The following is a 26052-nucleotide window of genomic DNA, read 5'->3' as shown; positions in this document are numbered from 1 at the left end:
TAATACATATTGAATACTATGAGGCTATGAGACTACTCTAATACTATAATAAGTGAACTATCATTCCATTGTGAATCTTGACTTTCAATAAAAAGTTAATGTATCTCACTACATCTTTCGATGTTTCTTTTTATTCTACTTTGTGTGACTGAATATATACAAATACTTACACTTCTGGATATATTTTCTAACCGACTTATGAGATGCATTAAAACAAGATTCTTTCCAAAACGGTAGAAATAATTTTATTCAAATAAATTCATAGTTTTTTTTTTTAATTTTCCGTGTCGTCCTAATGTATGTGGTTTCGAAGACAAGTTTCACAGTAATTTCAAATATATCCGAGGAGTAAGATCGAAAGCAGAAAAGCAGAGATATCAGTTCAGAAACAACATTCATCTCGAAAACGTAAAATTTCTGAGCTCATATCTTTCCAAAAATGCGTTCAAAACCTTTTGTGACCATTAAACATCAATTTTCAACTCCAAAATTGCTTGTAAATGAGTGCGGAAATATTCTAATGACTCGCCAGCTACTAACTGTACCTCGAAACTGTAGCATAGGCGTAGTTACGCAGTAATCAAGTATTTAAACGGTAGCTGAGCTACATTTTAAGGCATCCCATATATGCCATGAACTGCGGGGAAAGCTTGCTGTAGGCATTGCTCTCTGCTCCTGAGGCTGAGGCTGTTCGGCCATGACACATGGAAATAGTTTATATATGGGAAACCAGTCCTGGATATTATTGTTAGTATTATTTTTTTTCGCCTCCACTGATGTGCGATAAGGGTAACGGTACTTGTCCTATAAAATATGTGATCCGATTAAATTAAATTAAAGCTGAATGCATTGTACTTACCCATGAATGACACTGGCGTCCGCATTCATACTGCAAGTCATTAGGTCTGCTTCCACAAAACGTAGTCATGCATTGCCTTTATGGAAAGAATAAAGTGTAAAATATTAGTGGATATGCAAAAAAAGAAACAAATATCAAAATGAAAAACTTACTTCTTAAGATTATTTAATATCTCCAAGTAGCCCATTTTCAGAGGTTGCAAATTTTGAAGTCGCCAATTAATTTTCTAGTCAGAATTTTTTGACTTTACTTGAAAGAAAATCAAATTTTGTACGAAAAACAAAATTCTTTTTAATTTTTGATTACTGCGTAAACATTTTTTTTTATTCAAAATGAACAAATATAACTTTTAATATATAGAATCATACATATCTAATACAAAGTAAATGGCTACTATTCTTTTTTTAGCTAAGAATCATTCTGAAGTAATACGAAAGTAACTATACTTGTTATGGGGTTTAGCAACCCTAAGTATCGTTACGTGTAATGTTTGATATTTTTACCCGTAACTTGTTCTGTTGTTCCTGAAAAGCATCTACTAAGCTAACCCAGACAATTTTTTGCAATTGACAAACCTTACAATTGGAACATCGAAATGAAGAAAACTGAAAAATGTTGGTCATATCATAAACCACCCAGAAAAAAACCCTTCTACTGAAGTAGACACGGCTTTTGTCAAAGTCACTTAAAAATCTACGACAATTTATTATTTATTTAAACTACACAATCGCTTTTTCAGGATAATATCAACAAAACAAAAATATTAGATTCACTAACGTATAAAGCATACAAAGAACTTACAAGAAGAACTTAGAACAACCGAGTTATGCGGTTGAAAAACCTGGCCTTATTAATTGACGAAAACTCATATGAATATCTTCTACATTTTACAAAATCTGTTGTTGTCGGTAATCTTAATCTCAACTTTCATTCATCTCATTTCTTATCAGCCTAGACTAAGAAAGAAGCTTTTGGCTTTTGAATGGTGGGCAGAAATCTTCTGAGAAATAAGAAAAACTAAATGCCAATGCCAACTACTTCTTTATTACAATATTACGAGTCATCAGAGGCTCTTATGTGATCTATGAGGACTACGAATCTTTATGTGAGTAATATTTTAAGTCTTTAAAACATCAAATTAAGGGATTATTCGTCATATAGTTCTGATTTGGCACCCGATGATTGCTTTTTGGTTTCGCTCATCAAAAATGAAAAGAGTCAAACAGCCGCTAGTTGACTTGAAAGGAGGCGTTTTAAGCATTTTTTTTTAGCTTGTTATCTTCAAGCCGATATCTATAATCATCTCCACAACAAACGAAAGAGTCGTACTTCTCAGTGTAAGCAACTTCTTTAAAGATTGCTTGATTACCTAAAGTATGGATCTTGCGAATTGGTCTGCTTAAACACAATTTACTTCATATTCTTTTCTAATATCTTTTAATTATCAAGTCCAATGCAAAAGTGTTCACCGCTTTACAAAATTAAGCCACACATCAGAATTTATCGCTTGTCAGCAGCGACAACTTCTCCATCGTATGGCTGACATGCTTTAACGTTAGTCCGAAGAGCTTATCTTGTAAATTATTCAGTGCAGATGGAATTTTCTCCACATTCTTCTGCAACATCCCTTCACTCGGTGAACATCGGAAGCAAATAAAAAAGTGGAAAACTTTTGAAAGTTGCAAGTTTTTATTAACAAATGTTTCCCAACTTGTAACACACTTACAAGTGACTTTAATAAAATATAATTGGATATTAAATACTTCTTAACACAACCACAGGATACGTATTCCTCACCCCTCTGTCTCTCATGACAATTTCTTTTGACAGCTCAAACTAATAGTTGACGGTACTCGTACTACAAGGATACAAGGAGAGCACGTATGAGGTTCCTTCTGCGTGTTTTCCAAATGTAAATTGTTGATTCTTTGCTAAACTTTTTCGAGTGTGGGAGTAACTCGATTACTACACCGCCTTTTCGGACAACGTATTGACTTAATATTTAAGGTGGACGTACGTTTAACACCAACCAAGGCTATTTAAGAATATTAAAGTAGCCACTTGTGGTGTTATAGGAATAATTTTACTGAGAGATCTTACTCTCTATATGTATTGATTAATTTGATGAGATGTGATTTTGAAAATAATATATATAATATCTTATATCACAACAAAAAATCGGTCAGAGAATTAATTCAAAATGATAGAAAGAAATCAATAGTTCTAAGAAGAATATTGTGTATGAGAAATTAGTAATTATTTCCCTTCTTCATTCTGTCACCAATAGAGGCTTTTAAGATGGTGGACAGATGCAAATATTGGTGACAGTCTGGTCTATTAGAGACTTTGCTTTCTTAGACTCTAAAAAGTTGGCCATTATAATAACTAGATAATCGGGTAGTTTAGTTTATCTATTTGGAACCGATTTATTGATCTAGAAAACACAGACAGTTAATATTATATCTGCATTGATCCGTCACATTAACTTAAATCTCATGAAATCAATCCACTAAGATGCAAAAACAAAGACTAATAACTATACGATTTTTGTAAAAATTTTAATCAATAAGTCTCCCAATTAAAAATTAAGAAATAAATCGTTGCTTTAATGAAGCAGTCAACATATCAACAAATAACGTTTAAAATATCGGATTGATAGTACTAGCACAGTAGCTTTTGTTTCACGTCCCCATACGATCGAGTTGCTTACCTAAAGGATCAAATCCGTGAATATATATTATTTACAGACGATTTGATGGAAGATTTGAAAGCTAGTAACGATTAAAACAATTTAAATTTTGCTGTTCGGATTGGAGAAGAAACATTGATTATAGATTACAGTAGATTATTTAAAAATTAATAATGATTACTTTAGATTTGTATGCAAAATTTATTCAATCCCACATAAACATCTTATCCAAAGCAAGACTGTATCTTAGATCATATTTATTTAATTCAATAGAACTAATATTCTTTTAACAATAGTATTGATAATCTAAAGGATGAAGGATGACTTTAGAAGAAATTATGCAAAATTAACTCTCAGTGAATACGGCATTAATATAATGTCGCATAAATAACATATATACTCCATTTAATGTTCCAAAGGCAAAGTAAATTTTAGTAGAACCGGCAGAAATGTAATACTGCAGAATTTGAATATATGTTATTGCATATTCACAATTCTATGTTCCAAAATGTAGTCCTTTGCCTCTAAGTTGCTGTCTTCGTCAATTCCGATTAAGTCTGACGCCAAATATCAGAGATTAAAGATAAGTCATATAAGCAATGACTATAGTTTTTCTCCTTCAATTCAATGTTATTACCTACACTATCCTTAAGAACTCTCATCCTGTTCATAAAATGGTGAAATTCTTGTTCTGAAGTGTCATTCCTCTAAATCATCTCCATATTAAACTGAGATAAGTTATGAATAGTTACGCCTCTCACCGGATTAACTTACTTTATTAGTAGTCTTACTAACAACAGCAAGGCTGTCAAGTATATTACGATTATAGACCATATATAAGGTTACTATAACAAGGTGTCACCTCCGATGAAGATAATTTAAGTAATATTACCGTAATAATGAATTATCTGAGAATGAATCGCAAAAAAGTTATGGGAGATGAAATAAGAGAGAAACTTGAAGATCAGACCGGGATTAAGAAGAGCGTTTGAGGCGAAAAAACTAGAGCGAAGATAGTGCAATGAAAAATTAGCTGTTAATTCTTCAAAATGGGAAAAAATTGTAAAGATTTTATAAAAAAAATTTATATTTAAAAGATAAATAAGTGCCAGTGTTGGAGTAAGAAAAAGTAAGCACTTATTATCAAAATTTATATGTATTATTCGAAGTGCATAAATGCCGAGGTAATCTCTATATAACTTAAAAACTGTACTGCACAAATCTATGAATTGGGGAAAAAATGGTAGGAATAAACATTAATATTAAATATATGGATTATGGATTATATGGATTATGGATTATATAAACTACTCCTCATCAGATTGTAAGAATAAATGTTATCCTTCTGTAAACAATGTCTTCGTCCTACACCTATATTGACTTTTTCTCAATGAACAAATTGAAGCAAAGTCATTTTGAAAAAAAAAATCACTTTCGATTGTACTTGTCTGATATATTGGCAATTCCTCTTGCTTGCATGCGATAAGTAAAAAATGCAGAAGACAAGAACGAAAAATTATTTTTGCGTTGCGTACATGACCAGCATTTTAATCTTGGTCGGTCCAAAAATCCTAATGACACATAAGATTTCGACCGTCGCACCACCAAATCATTCGCAACGATGAGCAAAGTCAAGTACTATAAGGCGATTTAAAAGCGATTTTAGTGCGATAATAAAAATATCGGTCAACAAACAGCGAAAAGGGGATACGTGCCACTGCAAATATTGATAACCGAAAACGCAGTGATGTGCTCATGTGCTGTCATGTACACCAAGCACGACCGCAAAGCATAGATAGAACTAGATAAATGCGCCTCTGAGGGTCATCCATCGTCACTAGCCTAACAACTGCAACGCTATGGACAGAGTACCACTGAAGTTGGATGATGAAAAATAGTGGTTTGTGGCTGAAGGTCAAATCGTAAAGCAAGTGACTGTGCGGCACATTTTAACGCTGAATAGTCTCTTGCAACACAGCCTCCCCTTCTGTTTCCCTTTTTTCTTTTGTTTTTTTTTATATTTATTTTGTTTTTGGTAATGTGCTGGAAATAATTCATATAGGAATTGCTCTTACCGTTCGAATCGTTCGAGGAGTCAGCCGTTCGAGTTCCGAATGTGTGAAGAAGACATACTAAATGCCATATTTTTCTTGAATGTGCGACTAACGTTGCTGTGTCTTCGACGTTTCGTTCAAGTAATGAAATAACTTGTTTGATAGGCAATGAACAATGCCCTAACCGACAGTCAGTTGTAGGGTGATTGGGCGGCACCTGCTGGACATAATCGTCACATAGAAGGAGAAAAGTCATGTTACGTACATTTGGACACGTTGTTAAGGAATTGGTGTGCACACAGTTGGACTTAAATCCGTGTACTGCATGTGATAAGCAGATAAAAACGTGAGTGACCATGTATGTCTGCGGCATTGGCAATTTTGAAATTATTGTTAATAAATTCGTTCTGTCACATCCACACTGATATGAGGAAGCCGCCAAAAGTCGAAAGCCGCTGAATTGCTAGACAACGAAGAGCACATCGCACATCGCACATCTGCTACTGAGTAAGAAGCACTCGAAGTTGTTGATAGAATATCTTAAATTGAAGCTGGAGCATCTTTAAATTATTTGTCGATAATGGCCAAATGTAAGCAAGTAAATTACAGCTGGAGTTGACTTTTTTCTGGAATGTTCGTATTGGCATCGGCTCCAGCATCCTCTTCACTCTGCGTTACTTGGCGTACAAGGTGTGTTGGGTCAAAAGTCATTTATAACAAGTAAAACAAAAATGCTGGTCATTGAGCCAAATAATTTGATTTCTGTTCAATTGATTTCTTGCTTATTCCTGCCTTGATTTCATCTGCTCAAGCGGTGGCTGTGGCAGTGGCAGTAGCGGTGGCTGTGGTAGTGGCAGTGGCAACGTCGCAACGTCGCAACGGAAATGTGAGGCAGGAAATATTTCACAACTCACATTTTGTTTCTGTTTTTGGCGCACAACCTACGCAAATCGAACATTTGGCAGTGACAAATGAACTGCCACATGCAGAACAAAACCGAAATTATTAGTCTAAAAGGTGGCTTACCTCAATGTCCTACGAGTCATTTGTCAGTCCATAAGTGAGGCAGCACATGTGCAGATAGCGCGGCAAAATGACACATTCAATTCCTTAGAAGCGACAGTAGAATTGCTTTATTAAAATTGAAATTTTAATAAAAAATAGCTCGGAATAATTATTACCGTTATGAAGATGACTTCTTTAAAAAAAAAATTAAATATATATAGATTTTAAATAAGGAATTGCGTGAGGATATATATAGAAGATAGTATACGAGTATTGAAACTATGAAAATAATTTGATGACTTTTCTAAGTATTTCCCATATGGATCAATACATTTTTGCATGCGATTGAACCAACTTTCAAAACAGTTTTGCCACTCTAAAATTGGTATCTTCTAAATAAGGGTTTTAAATGGCTCAGCGGTCTATACCAGCGTAAACAAAAACACTCACCACTTATCGGGACACTTTTTTCTTAATGTTTGCGAACAAGAAGTAGAGCAAATCGGGACTGTAAGTTGGGCGATCCATTATTTCAACGTTCTTACAACATTTCATCTCTTCGATATTACCCTTTAGGAATAATATTGAAACAAATAATTTGTTTCTTAATATTATTTTGTGTTGAGTGTCGAAAAAAAACTATTTATTTATAAGAAGGATTCGAACGGTAATGAAGAAGCAACAACAAAAATTTGATTAATTTATTGAAATTACGCTAACCATACAACGCTGTTTCGAGCATGGTGAAGAACTTATCATCATTGATTTTAGGAAATATTCGAATTTTTATTTAAATAGTTTATAGTTTGTATAGAATTTGTTAGACTGCAAGCGCCAGGCTTAGAACTCGTGCCTATCAAATTAGAAACTAATCGGGTCTGACTAATCGGGTCTTTCCGCAAGTTGCCAAGGCTCTACAAACTTTCAGTGCTGAAGTTCCAAGTTTTTTGTCACTTGATTTGTAGGTGACACTAACCAAAGCACTTACCAGAATTTTTTATAGAACTAGAACGAGCTTATAAACTACAGCTTGATGTGGTAATAGAAGTGCAATGAAGTGAAAGTTATTTTTGTCGTTGCCTTATCTTAATTTCTGTTCCTTTGTATAGACATCTATTATGCATATTTTAACTACTATATGCAAAGTGTCTTTCTTGGGTGAAATTTCACAAAGAACCTATGCAAATGTTACTCTACAAGTTCGGTAATTTCAAGTAAGAAAAGCTAAACAATGTTAATTTATAATAATAATTGTATTATAATAAAATAATAATTTTCTTCGTCATACTTAAAAGCTTAAATAAACAGTATAAAACTTATGATTTTTACCTAAATCCAGCTTTTAATAAATTTCGTGGTTTCTGTACTAAGAAGTTTTGCAAGCATGTCCTCTATGATTGAAGAAAGCGGTACCGCAATCTTCTCTCATTCTTTTGCTGCACCACTTTCTTAGGAACGTTTGAGTGAGCATTTATTCAAGATATATTTTTAAACCTTGCTGATGTCAGAGAATAACTAATTTTGCATAGTATAAGCCAGATTCGCATAAACAACGCCATTAAATTTTTTTGTGTAATTTCCGTTTCAGTGTTTCCGGTGCGTTGAGCTTCGGTGAAGGAAATTATGTGTCGTACGCAGAAAACAGCAACAAAAAAAAACCAACAAAAAAAATTAACAAAATTTCTTTATTCTATTTTCCATAAATAAAACAAATTTTCAAAAATTTTTTTTTGCCTTTTGCTTTCTATTTAATTTATTATTATTTTTTGTTTTTTTTTTATTTCTATTTCCATACATAAGCGTCGCTATTTCCTGTCTATTCATTGCCCACAATCAATATACAGTCATAAAATATTTTTAACAATATTAAACTAAATTCAATGTTTCAATGTTCGATTTAATATAACACAATTATTATTTATAGAATTCTGCCCTCTGCGCTTCCCCTCTTCACGTTGAAATAGTTAAAGCATTCATTAATTGTCAGGACGAAAAGAATTCTGCATATCCTGTTTGAATATGCATTTCGCCTACGTTTACCAAATACTCGTTGCATTGAAAATACTGGTTGTTTCATTATAGCAAGTTTCTATAAAAATACTGGGAAGTATGCTTTTGCTACTCTACAAACTCTACACTTCCTGTACTGCATACGCGTTTCCTTCTTATATATCCTGTTAGAGAAAATTTTTTAAACTGCCTTGAGTGACCGAAACTTTTATGTCGAAGCCATGACAAAATGAATAGTGAATATAAATTTGGCAATAAATCGTAACCCTGTGGGTCTAATGTGAGGAATCAAAAATGAAATAATTACGACTTTTAAATAGTTTAATACTTACTAGAAGTTAGAACAGTGTATTCTGTTCTTTCAATTTATAAATTTTATAAAGTCAACATATTTTTCATGTAACAAGGACCAATGCACACTCAGTCATTAGGACGAATGGTCCTTTCAAAATATATTCATTGCATTCCTTGTGGCGTGTAAAAAAGACCTTAGAAAAATGTTCCTTAACTCTATTCTTATTGAAAAGGAAGTACTAAAACGTAACAAAGATTCTCGAAACTCTCATAAAAGCAATACTTTGTTTATATTATTTATAGAACACATGATTAGTTTTCAAATATACAACGATTTCAAATATATATACATTTGTGTCTTATGGATATGAAATTATGGAATACACCACTAAAAGTCTACTCATCGGGATATAATAATACTATAATACTACTAATCGTATATAATTCGCCCATCACAAATGCCCGAATTATCTTTTACTTTATTTATATTATATCATATCTGAATAGCTAAGTCACTTGAATGAAAAGTATTAAATGAGTTTCACTTAAGTTGCTAGTACTCTTATTAGAGTTTTTGTAGACTCGACTACCTTGGAAACGGGATGTTAGTCCCAAATCAAATAGTTAAAATTAAGTCCACAGCAATTACGAGATTTATAAAGAGTCTAGAATTATTTAAGATTGACCTTTAGGCGCACAATAGATCTTTTAGGTCACGGTGCATTCATAGCCTATTATTTAATAATAATAATAATAATAAATTGGATTATTTTAGTAAAGATCGTTGCACTCACATTAGCACGGTTCTTGTGGCGATATATGCGGAGCACTATTCTTGAGATCACAGTTCAGTAATTAATTCCCTTTGTGAAACGATTTGGTTATATATTTAGACAAATTTCGATGTTACTAACAGAGAGAGAATACTTCAGAACTCTTTTTAAATGTCGGCTAAATAAGTTTAAAGTAACATAATCCTTAAGTAGAATAATTTGATTCTAAAAAAGTATACCTATAATCACTATTTTGAATTGCTCTAAGCATAATCCTATATAATAACTTAAATCTCAAGAAAAATGTATATGATCTCGAAATTTTTTACAAATTGAAGTACCTGTAATCTTCTATGTATACTTAATAAAAAAGGTTCCATGAGTCACGTACAAGGAAAGACTCCCACACATAGTCTTCTATAAAACTAGATATAAGCATACTTTATACATGAGGTTCCATGAGTCACGTACAAGGAAAAACTCCCACACATAGTCTTCTATAAAACCAGATATAAGCATTGACCTAGGGTATTGAACTAAGCGATTATAGTTGAACAATTTACCATATATTTATGGTTTTATATAAGTATTCTTTTAACAATTTGACTTAAAAAAGTATAACTATATTCAGTGTTTTGATTTTTTTGAATAAAATTCTCTACAATAACTTAACTCAAGAAGCAAGAAGTATGTATATAATCCTGTAGAATCAGACCATGTTTTGTTTTCTAAAAGCATAATTTTTATAAAGTTATAAATCCTAACTGCACTAAATATAAAATATTGAAAAATTGTTAATACTTTATGGACCTAATATATAGTATATTGACCAAGTAAGTAAGTCATGGAGAGAGAAACCAACTCACTTCAAACATACATATAGAAAATGTATTAACCCTAAATACAAATACTAGAATCAAGAACTAAACCAGCTCAAATGAAATTTTTCATTAAAATCGAGTTTATTTCGATTTTGGATTTTGTTTTGGAGGACGACACAGTTAATGGCCCAGCATTTGAGTCTGGCAAAAACAGGAATGGACTTTAGTGCCATCAATCAATTGCAAAGAATCAATTGCCTCAAATATTGCGTAATCTGTAAAGCACAAGCACCAACAACTAAAACGTCAATGACGTGATTGATGAAATTGACAATTGTGTCCTACACAACAGCATATTTGCCTGACAGCTCCATAAACTGCAAATAAAATGCAAACAAAAAAGATTGTAAAAAATTGTAAAAAATACAAAATGTCAAATCGAAGCCAAATCCAAAAAAAAGAAGAAAAAACATGGACTGAAACATATATGGGAGCGGGGAGGTATGACAGCACAAAGCGAAAGTCAAAGTCACGTTTGTGTACAAATGCGGGCGATGGCAATACCAATGATGATGGATGATGTTGACTCAGTGTAGCAGTGACTTCATGGTACTGACTTCAGCTGCTGATGCGACAGTGACTGCGACTGGACTGCGAGTGCTGCAGTTCTGCAGATTTGCACTGCTTCTCGCGATTAATTAATAAATTTTAATTTCAATAAATTTTAAAGCAACGCTGCAAAATCACTTAATTTTCTCAAACACTCAATCTATATTCCGCAAAAAACATTATTTTGATGGCTCCGTTCGTGCTTCCCCATCAGGTTCGTATGTGCACATCGAATATTTGCGCCATTTCCAAGTGCACTCAATTATGGGCTTAAAGGAATTTAATAACTATTTTACTCCTGAGCGAAAATGGGAGTGCATTTAGCCGGGTTCTATGTAAGGAATGCGAAAGTTTAATTATACACAGTCGAGAAGCTAAAAAATATTTGAAAAATTTCAATAAAAATAAAGTAAAATTTATTGGAAATACCTGATTAGGTTAAGTAGTATGTTTTATGCAGAAAGCCATCATCACACTGAAATGCATTGGAGTATTTAATTATACAAACATTTAAGTGTGTTTCCTCAACTCTATAACATATACAAGGAGCCTTCTAAAAAGTAAAAGGATCCTAAAAGGAGATTTTTTTCGCCTTTCCCATACACAATTGGGAAGACTATATGTCTTTTATACGAATCATATTAGTTCGTATATATATACAAACCATATTAGTTCGTATATGGCGAAACTTCCTGGCCACTCTTGCTCCAAAGTTAAAAACGCTAATGTACATACGACTTCCATTAGAGAGATCTCTCTACATCTACTTCCACATATCTTTTTTTTAGTGTCCGTTTCCCCTAATAGGGCATAGGGCCGCACTTCAACATATACTGAACAATCACATTCCCAACCAGTCACATCAGGTTATCTTTGTTTGTCAGTATATCAAAGAGATTTTAAAATAATCAACAATCCTGTCGGTATTCCTACATAAGTTATGGCTACTGTGATGTTGAGTCACATATACACCACCTCCATCACATATCGGTGCAATAATTTCTTCACCATGATGGCGACCTTTAAAATTCTAGTCTAAAATAATTTAACATAATATTGTGATGTCTTCTGTAAAAATGTTGCCGGGATAATGTTCGCCATGGAGTGAAAGCATAGTGAAAGTAGTCATGTTGCGGTTAATGCCAGTATTCCATTTCTATAGGAAGCAGAAAAAAAACAAGAAATAAAATATTTTAAATTCAGAAAGAGTCTGGAAATACCTCTGTTGCTTTATATGATTATGAGTAGGAATTTGTAAGATAAACTGACTTGAAGTTTTAGAATACATTTTTTGACGACCTTGACGTGTACGTAACATGAAAAACTACAAAATTTGTCTAATTTTGGTCATAAATAATAAAAAAATAAAAAAAGGAATAAAATATATAGGAATGTGCGTTGTGTAGTTTTCTGTCTTACAAGGGATTTGAGAGTGGAGCAGTTGGGGTCGCCCACATTTTTGAGGAATATCTTGGAATGTTATTTTTATATCAAAGTTGTTGTAGTTACAGTTGTTGTTGTTTTTGTTGTGATGTTGTAGGGAATGTTTTTGTTGTGAAATAAACTTCTTGACGTTTTGTCTGCTGACTTATATGGAATCAACATCAGGTTCGCATTCGCTTTCGCATTCTCATTCGAATTTGCATTTTGGTACTCGCTCCTTGTGACAGGAATTGCGTTAACTTTGAAGTGCACATAACCTCCATTTTTAGTTTTTTGTTAAGTTGGATTGAAATTTTGCAGCTTTTTTATTCGAAAGTTTGTTGCCGCTACCACAGATGCCGCACATAAAAATCGTATTGCAGCAAGAAGATTTGTGTCGTTCCAGATCATAAAGCAACAGATTTAATGTCAGTCAGTATGCGTTTGTTATTGCCAGCAGCGAATGCAAGATTTGCAGTGCCGCAAGGAATGGCGGTACAGCAATGGGCCAGGACTGACAATCGCGGTGGTACGCAGTCCTGGTGAGTGAGCAGTGCAGCGGCTAGAGGCGAACCAGTGAAGCGTATTAAATGTGCTAAGCGTCGACTATGCAAAGCAACACCTTCCCTCCTGACCGATTTTACACGTGTAATTAACACATAACTGCATTTAAATAACGGAAGAAGAAGAGAAGTTCAGTTAGGATAACTGAAATATTATGCACGCCCGACTTAATGGCAAATCCGGCAAATCAGCAACAAATACCTTTTAATTCGAAATGTGCTACGCATCCTTTTTTCTTGCCTGGCAATTCTGGCAAATAATCACTTGCAGTGTTTGCAGATTTTGTTTTTTGTGTTCACTTCACATTTAAGGCGACAGGATTAACATGACACGGCAGCGCATAAAACATAAAATCTCTTGACTTTTATTTATGCACTTTTTATCATTTTTAAGCTTACGTACGAGTTTATCAAAAACTCCAGTACTTTTGCACGTTACACCCTACGCCGCGCGTCTCATCTCCTTACTGCCCTTCTATTTTTTCTGGAATGCAATTTTCGCAGCCAAGGCAAACTTTCGCAAGTTCCTTAAACTATAAAATCCTTGTTGCGTAGGTGTGCTATGCCTGCTATTGTCTGTCTGTTTGTCTCTTCCTGTCTGTCCGATTGTCTGTATCCTTCCACAGTCGCGCATTTACATGCTTGCGTGCCTACATGTGTGCGAGTGCATGTGTGTCATGCGTGTCTGACTGCATAAAAATCATTCGCGCCAAACTTGCATGATAATTCACAGCGGATTTTTACAACGAAGTGTCTTCACTAATCCTGGCAAGCATCTTTATTTTTGCACCGAAGATGAAATGTACGGGTGAAATATAAAGGTTTAAGTTTAACTTTTAATGCAATGAGGCTAGAGGAGGGAGTAAGCCTAATCCCTATATGCAAAGTGCTAACATAAACACTTTCAAGTAATTAGAACTCATGCACATATCACACGATAAATCCCACCACCACAAAACTAAAGATGGCGGTGCAGCAGTCATAATGTAACACACAATAATATGGCCTTCTATAAATGGAAGCTTTACTAAAGACAATACACTTCGGAAAGAATGACAATAACCTAAAAGTGTAATATTAGATCAAAATACATAATGAAGCCAAGATAAAACTTATAGCAAATCTAATAAATCTAAAAAGAAACAATATAATACTTTCATTGCAAATGACCAGGCCTGAACGATTGAGCCACTATGAAAATCAACGAACTAAAGATCCATGTTGACATCTTAAAAGTAAAGCCCGCCAAAAATAATTTCCTTTAATAACCATGCAAATTAGTTTCAAACCTAAGACTTTCATGATCTAATTAATACACCATAGGCGATAACTATATATAGAAATACATAAGTATGAACATATACATATATATTTAGAGATAGAGAAACCACCGCCGCCGTAAAAGCTAACCCACGTTTAGTCAAAATAATAAGTCAGTAGATTTGCTATCAATACTAAACCGTTCCATAGATTCGCCAAAGAAAGAAACAATCTCAACGTTTATTTCTACAGTAGTCTTTTTATAAATCCGGAATTTTCACCCGGAATGTTAGCAAAACACTCCTCCACGTTAACTGAGATTTCTTTGTACCATCAAAATCTTTTGCTTTTTTGAGATGTAAGAAGTTGAGAAGAGCCAGAAATGAAAAGGAGTTCTATCGCCAAAATTGTTTAGGTCTACAACTGTTCATACCTTACATATTTAACTGGTTTTTAACGACGATTATTGAACCTTAAAGTGCTTTATCGGAAATGACACTAATACCTTCTTGCCACACTTCTGACTACAAATTCGTTCCAAAGTCAAAAGGCTGAGTATACGGCGCTTCTTAATCACCAATTTGGATTCCAGATCACGATGGTCTCTTCCATAGTCATTAAACAATGCACAAAACTTCCTGTATTTCGCACAAAGCGTTCCAGATATTGCTGTTGAATTCACATTCCGCATTTGTTTCTATCGCAGTTTCTGATGACAGCAACGACGCTCATTGTGAATATAACTTCTTTAATCTCAAAATTTTACAAATAGTATTTATCGTTCTGTTTAGTATACTAAGTAGAGCTTATATTAAATTTTTGATAATCAATCAAAGATTTTCTAAAACCATATCCTTTAGTTTTGCAACAGCTTTTGATGTTATGCAATTTTCGAACGTTCTTCAATTCTTTCACTATATCTCTCTTGGTTGATTTTCAAATCATACCCCATTTTTATTTGATAGTTCCTGTTGTTGCTGTCATTTATAGACGTTCGTTATTTTGGATAGAAGTGTTTTACTCCTTTTCCAACTTTGTACATTTAGACCGGTGAGTGCTCCCTTTACTTGATCGCTGCATCGACGATAGGGTCTAAACCTGCATATTCTTTTTTCAACTGCATCTTTCGCTGAAGCAGCGTCTTCCAATCTCACGACATGAAGAATAAATGAATTCGTCAATTAAGCCAGCGGAAATTTATTTGCTGAATGATGTTGCTGTAATACGGACTTTAGTCCGTAGAACTCATGATTTAAGCAGATGTGGCAATTGTCGGCAATTCGTAAAGATTAAAGATCTTGTGAAGAACATTTCTCTCGAAAGATTTTTTATACTGCTCTACAATCATTCCACAGTACCATCGATGTTCTATGTACACACTTTGTTTTTCTTTAAGTATGCAAAGCTTCTGTACAGAAATAGGTAAGAGTTTCAATCCACTCAGTATTCTTAAGGTACTTCATTTTCTTTGTAGATAATTTGTGCTCTTAAACTTTATAAGGGCGTCCGAACTTCATAAATTGTGACAAAAATCGGAAACCAATACTGTTGTCTACTTCAGATTGTATTCTTATCCAGTTGAAACAATCAAATGACAACATTTTTCTTTTGAGTGATATAAATAATTGCATAAAGCATACTTCAGTTAATTTGCACATATTCTGGAAAATATATGAAACTTTGCCTGCTCTCGAATCTGCTAACTAAAGTGAAGCTTGTTATTTTTGCATTTTTAATTGAGTTCAGAATTTGATAATTATCCTTTTTATATCCTTTTGAAGAATAAAATTTAATTTATTTCGGATTTCATTAAATTTCCAGCACAATCGGTCGAATGGAGTGATGAGGGAATGGAGTGCTGAATAAATGGGCGAACGGACGAAGCTCGATGTCAACGAAGACAACGTTGACATCAATTCAAAATGCATTCCTCACAAATTCTTGCTTCTTTATTTGCTATTTCATTTGCAGGACATTAATTTATTGAGTACATATTTTCATTTATTTGCCAACATTCAACATTTGTTTACCTTTGTCTTATTTATCGAAAAATTTGTTCATGTGTACAAGGAAATTATTTTTTCTAATTGTTTCGCATGACAAAAGTATCTCAAATATTTCATGCAATATTTTTGTTTCATTTTGCATTGTTTTCTCTGCAAATTTTAAAATATTTATTGCCATATGATAATAAATATTGAAGGAGAATTTCGAAGAATTATTTTATGCTCACAACTTGTGTATCTACGAGGACGTCCATTTCTGCCGCACTTCCTGTGGGCGCTTCCTTCACTTGTTGTTGAGTAATTAAAAGTAATGAAAACAAATAAAATAGATTTTTGATTTGCATATCAGATTTTGCTCAACAACGGAAGCGAGTGATGACTGGAGTAGAAGAGGTGCTTAAGAATGTGTTCATACATGACTAAAGTATTGATAGCCACAGAAGACGAAGAGGAATATTGAAACAGATTCAGGTTAACAAGAATTGAAGTCAATGGTAGGATTTTATGCTCAGATTGCTGTCATAGTAACAGGATTGTTACATTCTATTTATATGAGCAGATTTATTCATTATTAGTGCGTGTAAATTAGTAAAAGAAACACGTCTGGCTTCATTTTCAGAATAGCTTCATGTAATTCACTTTATGTGCTTATTTATACATACATTTATACATTTTTATATAATAATCGGCTAATTGTTACATAAAAAACCTCCTGATTCTTCTCTTTGAGTCTGCAACTAGAGAGTTATGACTAGGATCCTACAGATCCGGATAGCATTGTGGATAAAGAAGTAATGCCCTTAATTTTTCCATTATGCAGATCGACTTTCATAGGCTATGAATATACCCCGACCTTAAAGATATATTGTATGCCCAAAACGGAACAAAGTAGTCGCATAGAACATGTTCTGTTATTTCCTTCTCCTCATGATAGAATCGAGAGAAATCACTTTCTACCACATCTATATTCATCATGTGTTGATTGAGTCTGCGTGTCTTGTAAACAGTTCAGTGCAGAGTTTATTATCGTTTTTGCTAAAGTTAAGGATAGCTTAAACTTTGTTGTGTTCAAGATCAATGTATCTTCCAGACTGTCGCATGCCTATTTGGGCTCGCAAGTACTCAAGTAGATTTCGTTCACATATTAAGTAATTTGTGAAGCAATGTGTTACCTCGCGGAAGGGCTCTGGACCAATGAAAGGAGTACATGCATCCTTCTTTGCTAGAGAGTCTGCTGTCTCATTGGTCTAGTGCTCTCATGTTCCGACATCCACATAAGAGTAGCAGAGTTTCTCGATGCTAGTGTATTGAGAAGTTGAAAGCATTCCCAAACCGCTAAATAGCTTTATTTTAAGCATTCTTTTAAAGCCTACGAACAAGCATTTGACGCTGTAAGTCAAAGTAGGAAAGTATGATTGATATAGTATCATTTTAAATTATAATTCCTAAAATTTAGGCATTGCACTGGTTAAATTCAATAGACATCTAGCCTCGTTTTTGCAAACAAGTATTATTCGCTGTGTGTTTGGTGAATGAAGAAGCAATTCAAAGTTTCTTTGCACCGAACATACTTTTGAGTCCATAAATAGGTGGTTAGCAATCACCTACAGCGGATGATGAATAATTTAAAGACAAATTTGCAAACATATAGTAGTTTTGGGAAGCAGATCCGGAATGTGAAGCGATAAGCAAGCAATACAAAGTTCTAATCTGCAGATTTGCCAATGTTATTATCTACATTTGTTGACGAAAAATCGCTTTCATTGATATGCAGTAATAGGCATAGAGCGGATGGTGAAGTTAATAAAAGTGCAATACATGAAATTATGTTACCTTATGCTATCCCACTTCGACGTTTCTAATTCTGGCTTATTCACATTGCATGACCAATTTTTTTATTACCGAGTAATATCTATAAACAGGGACCCGAGATATTATTTCATTTAATATCTGGTTATATTCTAAATCATTTTATGAATTTTTTTTTGTTGTTTTCCGAAATAACTATTGTATTTGAGCATTTTTTTTACTTATAAATTTTTCTAAATTTTTTTTTCTTATTATAAGAGCGATAAAATGAACTTTAAAATTATAAAAGAATTTTGAACTAAAGCGGTAAGTATGGTGTATTAGTTTCTACCCATAATTACCCATAATGACTAAGCTTAAGTACAGAGAAAATACTTGACGACCATAGATGTGAGCATAGAAAAGTTGATACTACGATTGATCATTGTTTTAAATTCCTTCAAATATTTTTGAGAATTCAAGAACAAAACTATGTCATGTGTTAAAAGTTTTGCACCATGTGACCGATTGATCCATTTAAAGTTACTATTTGGTAATACAATTGAGCTCCTTTAGCCAGGATCGATGAAATCCTTCGTTAAAAGCTAGATTTTGTTTCGGAAGTTGTGGTTCAAAGAAATTACTTTAGAAGAGTTATTTGTTATAAAAGAGTTTGTTCGTGGGCTTGAAGAAACTCAAGTAAAGAGAGAAATTAGCTATGGAGAGGTTCGTTATAAGGAAACCCGAATAATTAAAAGAAGCCTACGAATCGCAATGGTGTCAAATTGTGTCTTTCGTTTTAAAAAACTTGGACTCTTTTCTGAAATGAGATGCAGAACGGATTGTATTCTTAATACTAATGTTGACTTGCCACTCTGAAATTAATTAGACGCATCGTTCATACATATAAACCCAAATGATTTTACTAATTATTCATTTGGCTCACTTCATCACCATTTCGCAGATATTTTGTATTTTAAATTTTATTAAATTAAATAAATGAATCCATAACTATTCAAAAATATTTTGTAATAATTACTGCTTTTTAATGAAATGTAAATTTCAATTGTGCACTCAACCACTCCGCCGCACTTCGCTTCCACGTAACGTCAATTTGCACATTTCTACCAAAAATCCTAAAATGAATTTTCGGCACTCGGCGGTAGTTGGCCATTGGCCGTTGGTAGGAGGTAGCTGAAGCTGAATCTAAAGCTTATCCCTATGAAGCGATGAAGTGGGCCAGGCTTACTTATCACTGCTCCAATTGCTGCTCGTTTTTTGAGCTCGTTTAGGTTGTGTTATTCCGTCCTCAACTCAAATTGCAGCTGCAGCTTCAACTTTCATCTGATGGGCTCCGGTTTCAGATGGGGTCGGTTTGAATTTTTCATTATTTTATTGTTGAATTTTAATGCAATTTAGTGCTCAAATTGATTTTAATGAACGTGCTTAAAATGTGAAATGTGTTTTGCGGTTTATTTTATCTCATTGAAAAACGCTAAAACACTAGAGTGAAAACAAAAATAAAAAAAATGAAAACAATTCCAACAACACCAACAACAACACCAATTATATTGTTTTTCAACTTTTAATTATAATTATTTAACGTATTAAGAGCAATGCAACATAACAAATTCCACAAAAAAAGGATAATAGTCGCTACAAAAACAAAAACATAAATAATAAAAACGCAAAAATACGAGAACACAAAAAAAGGACATCATCGGACAGGACAGTACAGGACAGGACAGCGGATAGCTGTGCAAATAAAGCCCAATAAACGAGTAAAATTAATCCGCAATTGAAATGGAAATTATGCATAAATTTGTAATTTTTTAGCAAATTACAAACATAAAAATAAATTAATTTAATTGTTTTGTCATTAGCGTCGCTGGCAGTGCCGCCGTGCCGTGCCGTGCCGCACCGCACCGCAACGCTCTTAGCCGTCATTGCCGTTGTCATCGGACTACCGCTGCCGTATTGCAGCCGTGTTGCAGCCGCGTTGCTGCCGTGTACCCATATGGCGGATGGCAAGGGCGGGCTGTTGTCGTGGCTGCAGTTGACTTTGCACTCAAAGCGGTTTTCGCTGCCTTTATTTTATTTCTGAATTGCGGTTAATTTTAATAAATTAAATTCGATTACGTTTTTGATTAAATTTATTAAAAAATCAAATCCTGTTTTTTTGTTCTCACGCGAATACAATAAATTCATTAGTGTTTGGTTTTGAAAAAAAAGTCATTCAAATAATACGGACGGAATGTGTTCCGAGGAGTGAGAGACATCAAGGGATATAATATGTATCAGAGACATCAAGAAATTATTGGTAGTGTAATTTAACTCTAGTATAAGGAAGTTAATGAGGTGTGCAGACAAGTCCACAAATTTTTGAAGTTTCTCTAATTGTAGTCATATGTACTACTAGGTATATGCACAAGATTGTGAGTCCTATTTCTTGAAAAAGAGCTGGAATTTTGAATTTTTTCACACCGTGTATTATAATTATAGACATAATTACTTTTATTTTATACTAAATTATTACATAATATGCTTTCGTCTTTATACTGCAGTTGTTCCCTAAAGTACCGGTCTTTAATGGATAGTCAATAGCACAAGAGCCAATAATGCTTCTTCTATTCTATACAGAGTATCAATTATATTAGGTGAATTCTCAAGTTTTTGTTTACTGAAGTGTTTAAATCTAAGACCACGCATTCTAAACACTGATATCTGTAGAACATAGTAGCACATATAGTGAAGGAACTACTTAACATGACAAGTTAAAAATTCTTCACGTCAACGTCAGATTTTGCTTACAGTTTATAGAACTTATACACTTTCATAATATATGGTCTGGCTCTGTACCTATATCTTTGGGAATATTTAGTATTTAGGCGCTGAATATATCTTTTTGGTCGGGGTGCATTCATAGTCTATTATTTAATAATAAAATAATAAAATATTCCAATCTAGTAATAGGATAGCTACTAATACGATGGATAGTGAATCTAATACGATTCAAGAAGAATTCATAGCTCTATAAGTTTGACATCACATTTTTAGCTTTGCTGTTAGATAAAAATTTTGGATAAAAGTTTTAATGCATACGGACATCGTCAGCATTTTCAATCACTCAAGCCTCGGCTTTCTTTCCTTGGTACTGTGTTACACACCCTTAGACCAAACCTAACAAAGTAGCAGACTATGACTTTAAGTTAGGACCTTTTGACAGTTAATTGTGGCGTTTTACGATTCGGGACAATATTTTTTGTTAACATATCCATCAAGAAAAAATTTAGCCCCATCTCTACAGAAAACTAAAAATATTCGCATTACTTTTGTAGGATGATTTTATAATTTACACACATTCAGTGGTTATTAAGCGATCTATATCGTAAAAAGAAAAACCTTAAACCAAATATGAGATGCAGTGGATAACAGTTTTTGAATATGTCACTGAAACAATGCTGAGATCACCCTAACTTCACAGCTTCGTTTGTCTAGTCAAAATAGCCAAAAATTATATATTTTGATAATCTCACTCCAACTTCATGTTAGTGGAGTTTCTGCAATCCACTAAGCTACTTTATGAGTCTTATATTGTCCTATTGCTCTAGCAACTACAGTTGCAGTACTGGAAAATTTGGTCCACTAGCAGTTGCCACCATCACACTGCCCGAAATCATACAGCTTAAATTGTATGCAAATCAGAAGGAATCAGGCTTAGCATATAATGAAGGAGCAGTATAAAGTGAAACTTCGAAATCATGAACAACCAAACTGATTTCACAAAGTACTTACCAAACGAAATCAACACGACTAACGCAGGTTTCAGTGCCGTTCAATCTGTGGCAATGACATTTAATGCCCACTTTCCTGTGAAGTACAGGATGAAGTATCCCCAACAACTGAGACTGAAATGAGAATATGTATCTTATCACGGATTAAGAGCTTGTCAGACTACATATTGTATTTTTAAAACAAACAGATATACAAAAACAAATGCGAAGGCGATGGCGATGGCGTTGGCAAATGTGAGTCCTGTGTAGTTTTGTATTTGCAGTAAGGAATATAAAACACTTTGAAGCCATTTATATGTTGTTGGTCCATTTACCAGGAAACAAGTAACATCATAAAAGTAATTTCTGGATTAAGTGAATGAATGGAAGAACAAGAACACACATAAAGAATGAAAAAAAGAGAATAAAGTCAGCGTAAAGGGAAGTTAAATAAGTAAAACGGAACATGTGATACCTACTTCCCAACACACATACTAGCACATACATACACACATACGCATATAAACGTCGCTAAGTAAGCTGCTTAATATTAAATACAAATGCAGTACAAATCTTTAGAGCGACGAATGTGAAGATAAAAATACGAATTCATGAACATTTCCATTTCCATTCGAAGACGTTCGCTCATCTTTTGCCCCTGAGCGATTAAGACATTTACTTCCATTCCGTGCATTCTGTTCATTTTGTCCGTTCTGTCCATTTGGCCCATTTGGTATTTCTGTCATTCATCGCTTTATGAGGCGCAACAGTTGCCACAGCATTAATGAAAAAGTTTTGCTCAGTCCATCACTTGCAACAAAGGTTGCCTTAAAGATTTTATTAAATTATGGACTAGCGATGAATTTCCTTGAGCCTTCGAGAAGGACTCTTTAACTAGAGAAGGAGAAAATTTAAGCTTCAATATTTCAATTTAACAGTACAATTTTCCCGTTTAATTAGTGCAATTCACAAAATAATTATTTGCACAACATCAATCAAGTTATGCCTCGAGGCCATTGAAGTATTACGACCGAATATTACGAATATAGACACGTCATATGTCTGACTTTTTGTCTTACATGCAAAAGCAAGAATAAATAGAATATCGTTAATTATCACAAATATTCGCAGAAGTCATTAGTTTTTATATTTGAAATTTCGCAAATGTGAATATTTTGACATTGATTTGACATGCATTTGGATAATTTGATGCTATGTTATAGCCTTGAGGTTATAGCCATAGCTATAGCACTAAATTAAAGAATAAATCGAGCGTTTGGTAGGCTTAGCAGTTAACAAAAAAGGATCACAAAATAATTTTAATTAAAAAAAGTATTAAAAATATTCATTCGATTCGGAAGAATTAGAAGACCATAATAATGATAATAATAAAGACCGTAATAAAGAACACATAATGCCAGCGGCTGTTTATGCCAACGGTACGAAAAACTGATATGCCCTTGACATTTCAAATTATATAATTTTCATTTGCTTTTTATTTTATGTGGCAACACCGATAGCAATAATATGACTCTTTGCTGTGTACCATGGCCGCATGGCCGCCATCATCATAAATCAAACATGTGAGTCATTTCTTCAGGATGAGTAAACACAGAGCACATGGTTTATTATTGTCTAGCAATCGTAAGAACCAGGTGGAAATTGTTGGGTTATGATTTCGTTAGACTTCAGTTTCGTGATCAAAATTAAATTCGAGTAACAATTAAGGCATGTTAAGAACTGTGAAAATACTTAGATTATAAACTAACAGAAGAAGTCACAGCAGCTGCAGCGCGGTTTCTTGGACAAACGTTGAAATTTCAAGATTTCTTAAAATATCTAGAAAGGTTTTAAATATTTCACTCAAAACTCGATTTAAATAACATAGCTCAACAAAAGAAAATCAAACTGTGTAAGGTTTTTCCAAACATACGGACGACTATTCTAAAATCTATTATAATCAAAGAAGTGTTACTACCAACAACATTTTATAGCTGTAAAACTGCTTTGCTGCAAACACGTAATTGGAAAGTAATTAAAGATAAAGATACTAAGTCAAAACCCTTTAAATGTTGAACATCACGTCTATCCGAGTGGCAATTCATGTTAATCAATCTTAAATACTTTGTTTCCCATATTATTGTACATAACCTCAAATCCATCGAAAGGTGAACACTAAATTATGTTAGAACTTATGTTAGAATAAAAACAAAAATGGCGGCTAATATAACCTTTTTTGCAGCATTTACAAGAGACAATTTTATTAAAACTGTTAAAAGCTATTTTTTTTTGATTTTGGTATTTTTCTTATAAAGGCTTAAAATAAAAATTATTTAAAAATACTTATAGACCTGACTTACCTATAACAAAGTCCAGATTCAATATCCTTCACACGATATTATACGAGCTCAAAAAAATCGAAATGAGAATCGATTCGTCTCTTTAAAAAATATTCCACGAAAGCATGGACTACTCGTGTCATAATTTTTTTTTGATTAATTTATGTGAAATTATTTTGCCCGCCCATACACTGTACAACATGTTTGAACGATATTTTTTTTCTCTTGAAAATAAAAATATATTCATTTTTATATATATAACTACTTATATGATAAAATCATAATCAGCGCTAAGAGACAAAGAAACAGTAAAAACAGATCCTTAACATTAACTCAGGAAGCATGCGAGACCGAAATTGTTTTGTTTTCTACCAATTAATGTCCATTTTTCAAAAAATTTTTGAAATATTTTTTGTTGCTTATTATTATTGCTTACCTAATTAAAAAGTAATTAAAAATTTTTTTATTATTGGGCTATTATTATTATGGCTATTATTGGGTACGGAGGACGTGTTCGAGAAAAAATTAAAGCTGAATTCAACGTTTTTTTGCGAGTGAACGTGATCACCAGAGAAGTGACAATAAACGGAAAAAATAGGAGAGATGTAGATGGTGCTATTAGAGCACTTCATGACGTAATGCCTTATACATTCTGTGAGATAATTGAGGTCAATCCAGAAAAATTGAGGTTAATAATAGGTCGATGTGGATGACGCATAAAAAAATTCAAAAATTAAGCTTAACTCACATCAAGATTATCCAGAACTGTATGGAAATTACTTTAAAAGAAGCCAATAAGTTTAATGTAGATAGAGCTATCGGGATTATCCACAAAATAAATTCTGCAACAGAAGAAAATGGAGTGTTATGTTAAATAAGGCTGACTCTTATAAATTGCAGGCGAAGTTTCAGGTTCAGCCAAAACATGTTGGACAAATAATTGGACGAAAGGGAAGTCGAGTCCAGTATGTGAAACAGAAGTTCGCTGTTGAAGTTAGAATTGATAAGAGCAAACATGAAATGACTGTATACGGTAATAATAAAAAAAACATTAAAGATGCTATACAGTTCATCAGTATACTAATTTTTCGACATTCAAATGGATTTATTCAAAATTGATGATTTAATAAAACATATCTTAGTATTAGTTTCCTTGGAAAAAATAACAACAGAACCTAAAAAAGATTTAATGAGTATTTCATATACTCTAGTTAACAATAATTTTAATATGGAACTGGAACCACAATAAAAATATTTGATTTATAATTTTTTGATTAATTAATTTTTTGGGATCTTCCACTTTGAATGGCAGATTATATACTTTTCATATTTCAATGTCACTAGCTATAACGTTTAACAACCAGCAATCAGTTTTTGTTAAATTCCGAATTGTGGATTCAAGTTTATTGGCATTTTGGAGCAGTATTTGCAGAGAAATGGATTGGTTTATCATTAAGTGCGGCATATTGCTTATAAGCCACTCCTCATTTCACTTCAATCAGTTACAGCTGATGACTCACTACACATGTGGATAGATGACCCTTTTATGAAGAAGTTTTCGAGTTTTTTTATTTATTGTGTTTAATACGGTTTTTGGGGGAACACAAAGGCACAATCTGAGCACAATTCCGAATTTTTTTTTCTGAAATGTTTGGATCATTTCGTAAAATTTGTGGAACTGAAATAGCCTCATAGGTAGTTCACATAAGTCCATGTTGTCTTGAGACACAAATTGTAGAGGAATAACGTGGATGACTTAATCACTATTTTGATTTAACCACCATTAT

The 26052-nt window shown here is 33.3% G+C and overlaps 1 protein-coding gene across 2 annotated transcripts; it reads right to left on the bottom strand.

Moving 5' to 3' along the window:
• Positions 1-245: 245 nt before the first annotated feature.
• On the bottom strand, positions 246-24319 carry LOC119689967. Of its 2 annotated transcripts, XM_038104928.1 has the most exons (4): positions 24287-24319; positions 1012-1103; positions 860-935; positions 246-804 (listed from the first exon to the last, which is right to left on the bottom strand). In XM_038104928.1, exons 2-4 carry the CDS (start codon positions 1044-1046, stop codon positions 589-591), a joined length of 327 nt encoding a protein of 108 aa, XP_037960856.1. In that variant the 5' UTR covers positions 1047-1103; positions 24287-24319; the 3' UTR covers positions 246-588. The 2 variants fall into 2 exon arrangements, with proteins under 2 accessions (XP_037960856.1, XP_037960855.1); XM_038104927.1 differs by lacking the exon at positions 24287-24319 and having other exon boundaries at positions 1012-1168.
• Positions 24320-26052: the final 1733 nt, after the last annotated feature.

Source organism: Teleopsis dalmanni, chromosome X, assembly GCF_002237135.1.
Source record: "Teleopsis dalmanni isolate 2A chromosome X, ASM223713v2, whole genome shotgun sequence".
Classification (NCBI taxonomy): domain Eukaryota; kingdom Metazoa; phylum Arthropoda; class Insecta; order Diptera; family Diopsidae; genus Teleopsis; species Teleopsis dalmanni.
This window is presented reverse-complemented; position numbering and strand designations above follow the sequence as displayed.

Bases quoted from the DNA above. Each gene is read 5' to 3' on its own strand.
- LOC119689967 (XM_038104928.1), bottom strand. From the start codon at position 1,046: ATGGGCTACTTGGAGATATTAAATAATCTTAAGAA. The intron at 936-1,011 runs GTAAGTTTTTCA...CTTTCCATAAAG, and splicing joins ATATTAAATAATCTTAAGAA to GCAATGCATGACTACGTTTT. The intron at 805-859 runs GTAAGTACAATG...CATATTTTATAG, and splicing joins GACGCCAGTGTCATTCATGG to GACAAGTACCGTTACCCTTA.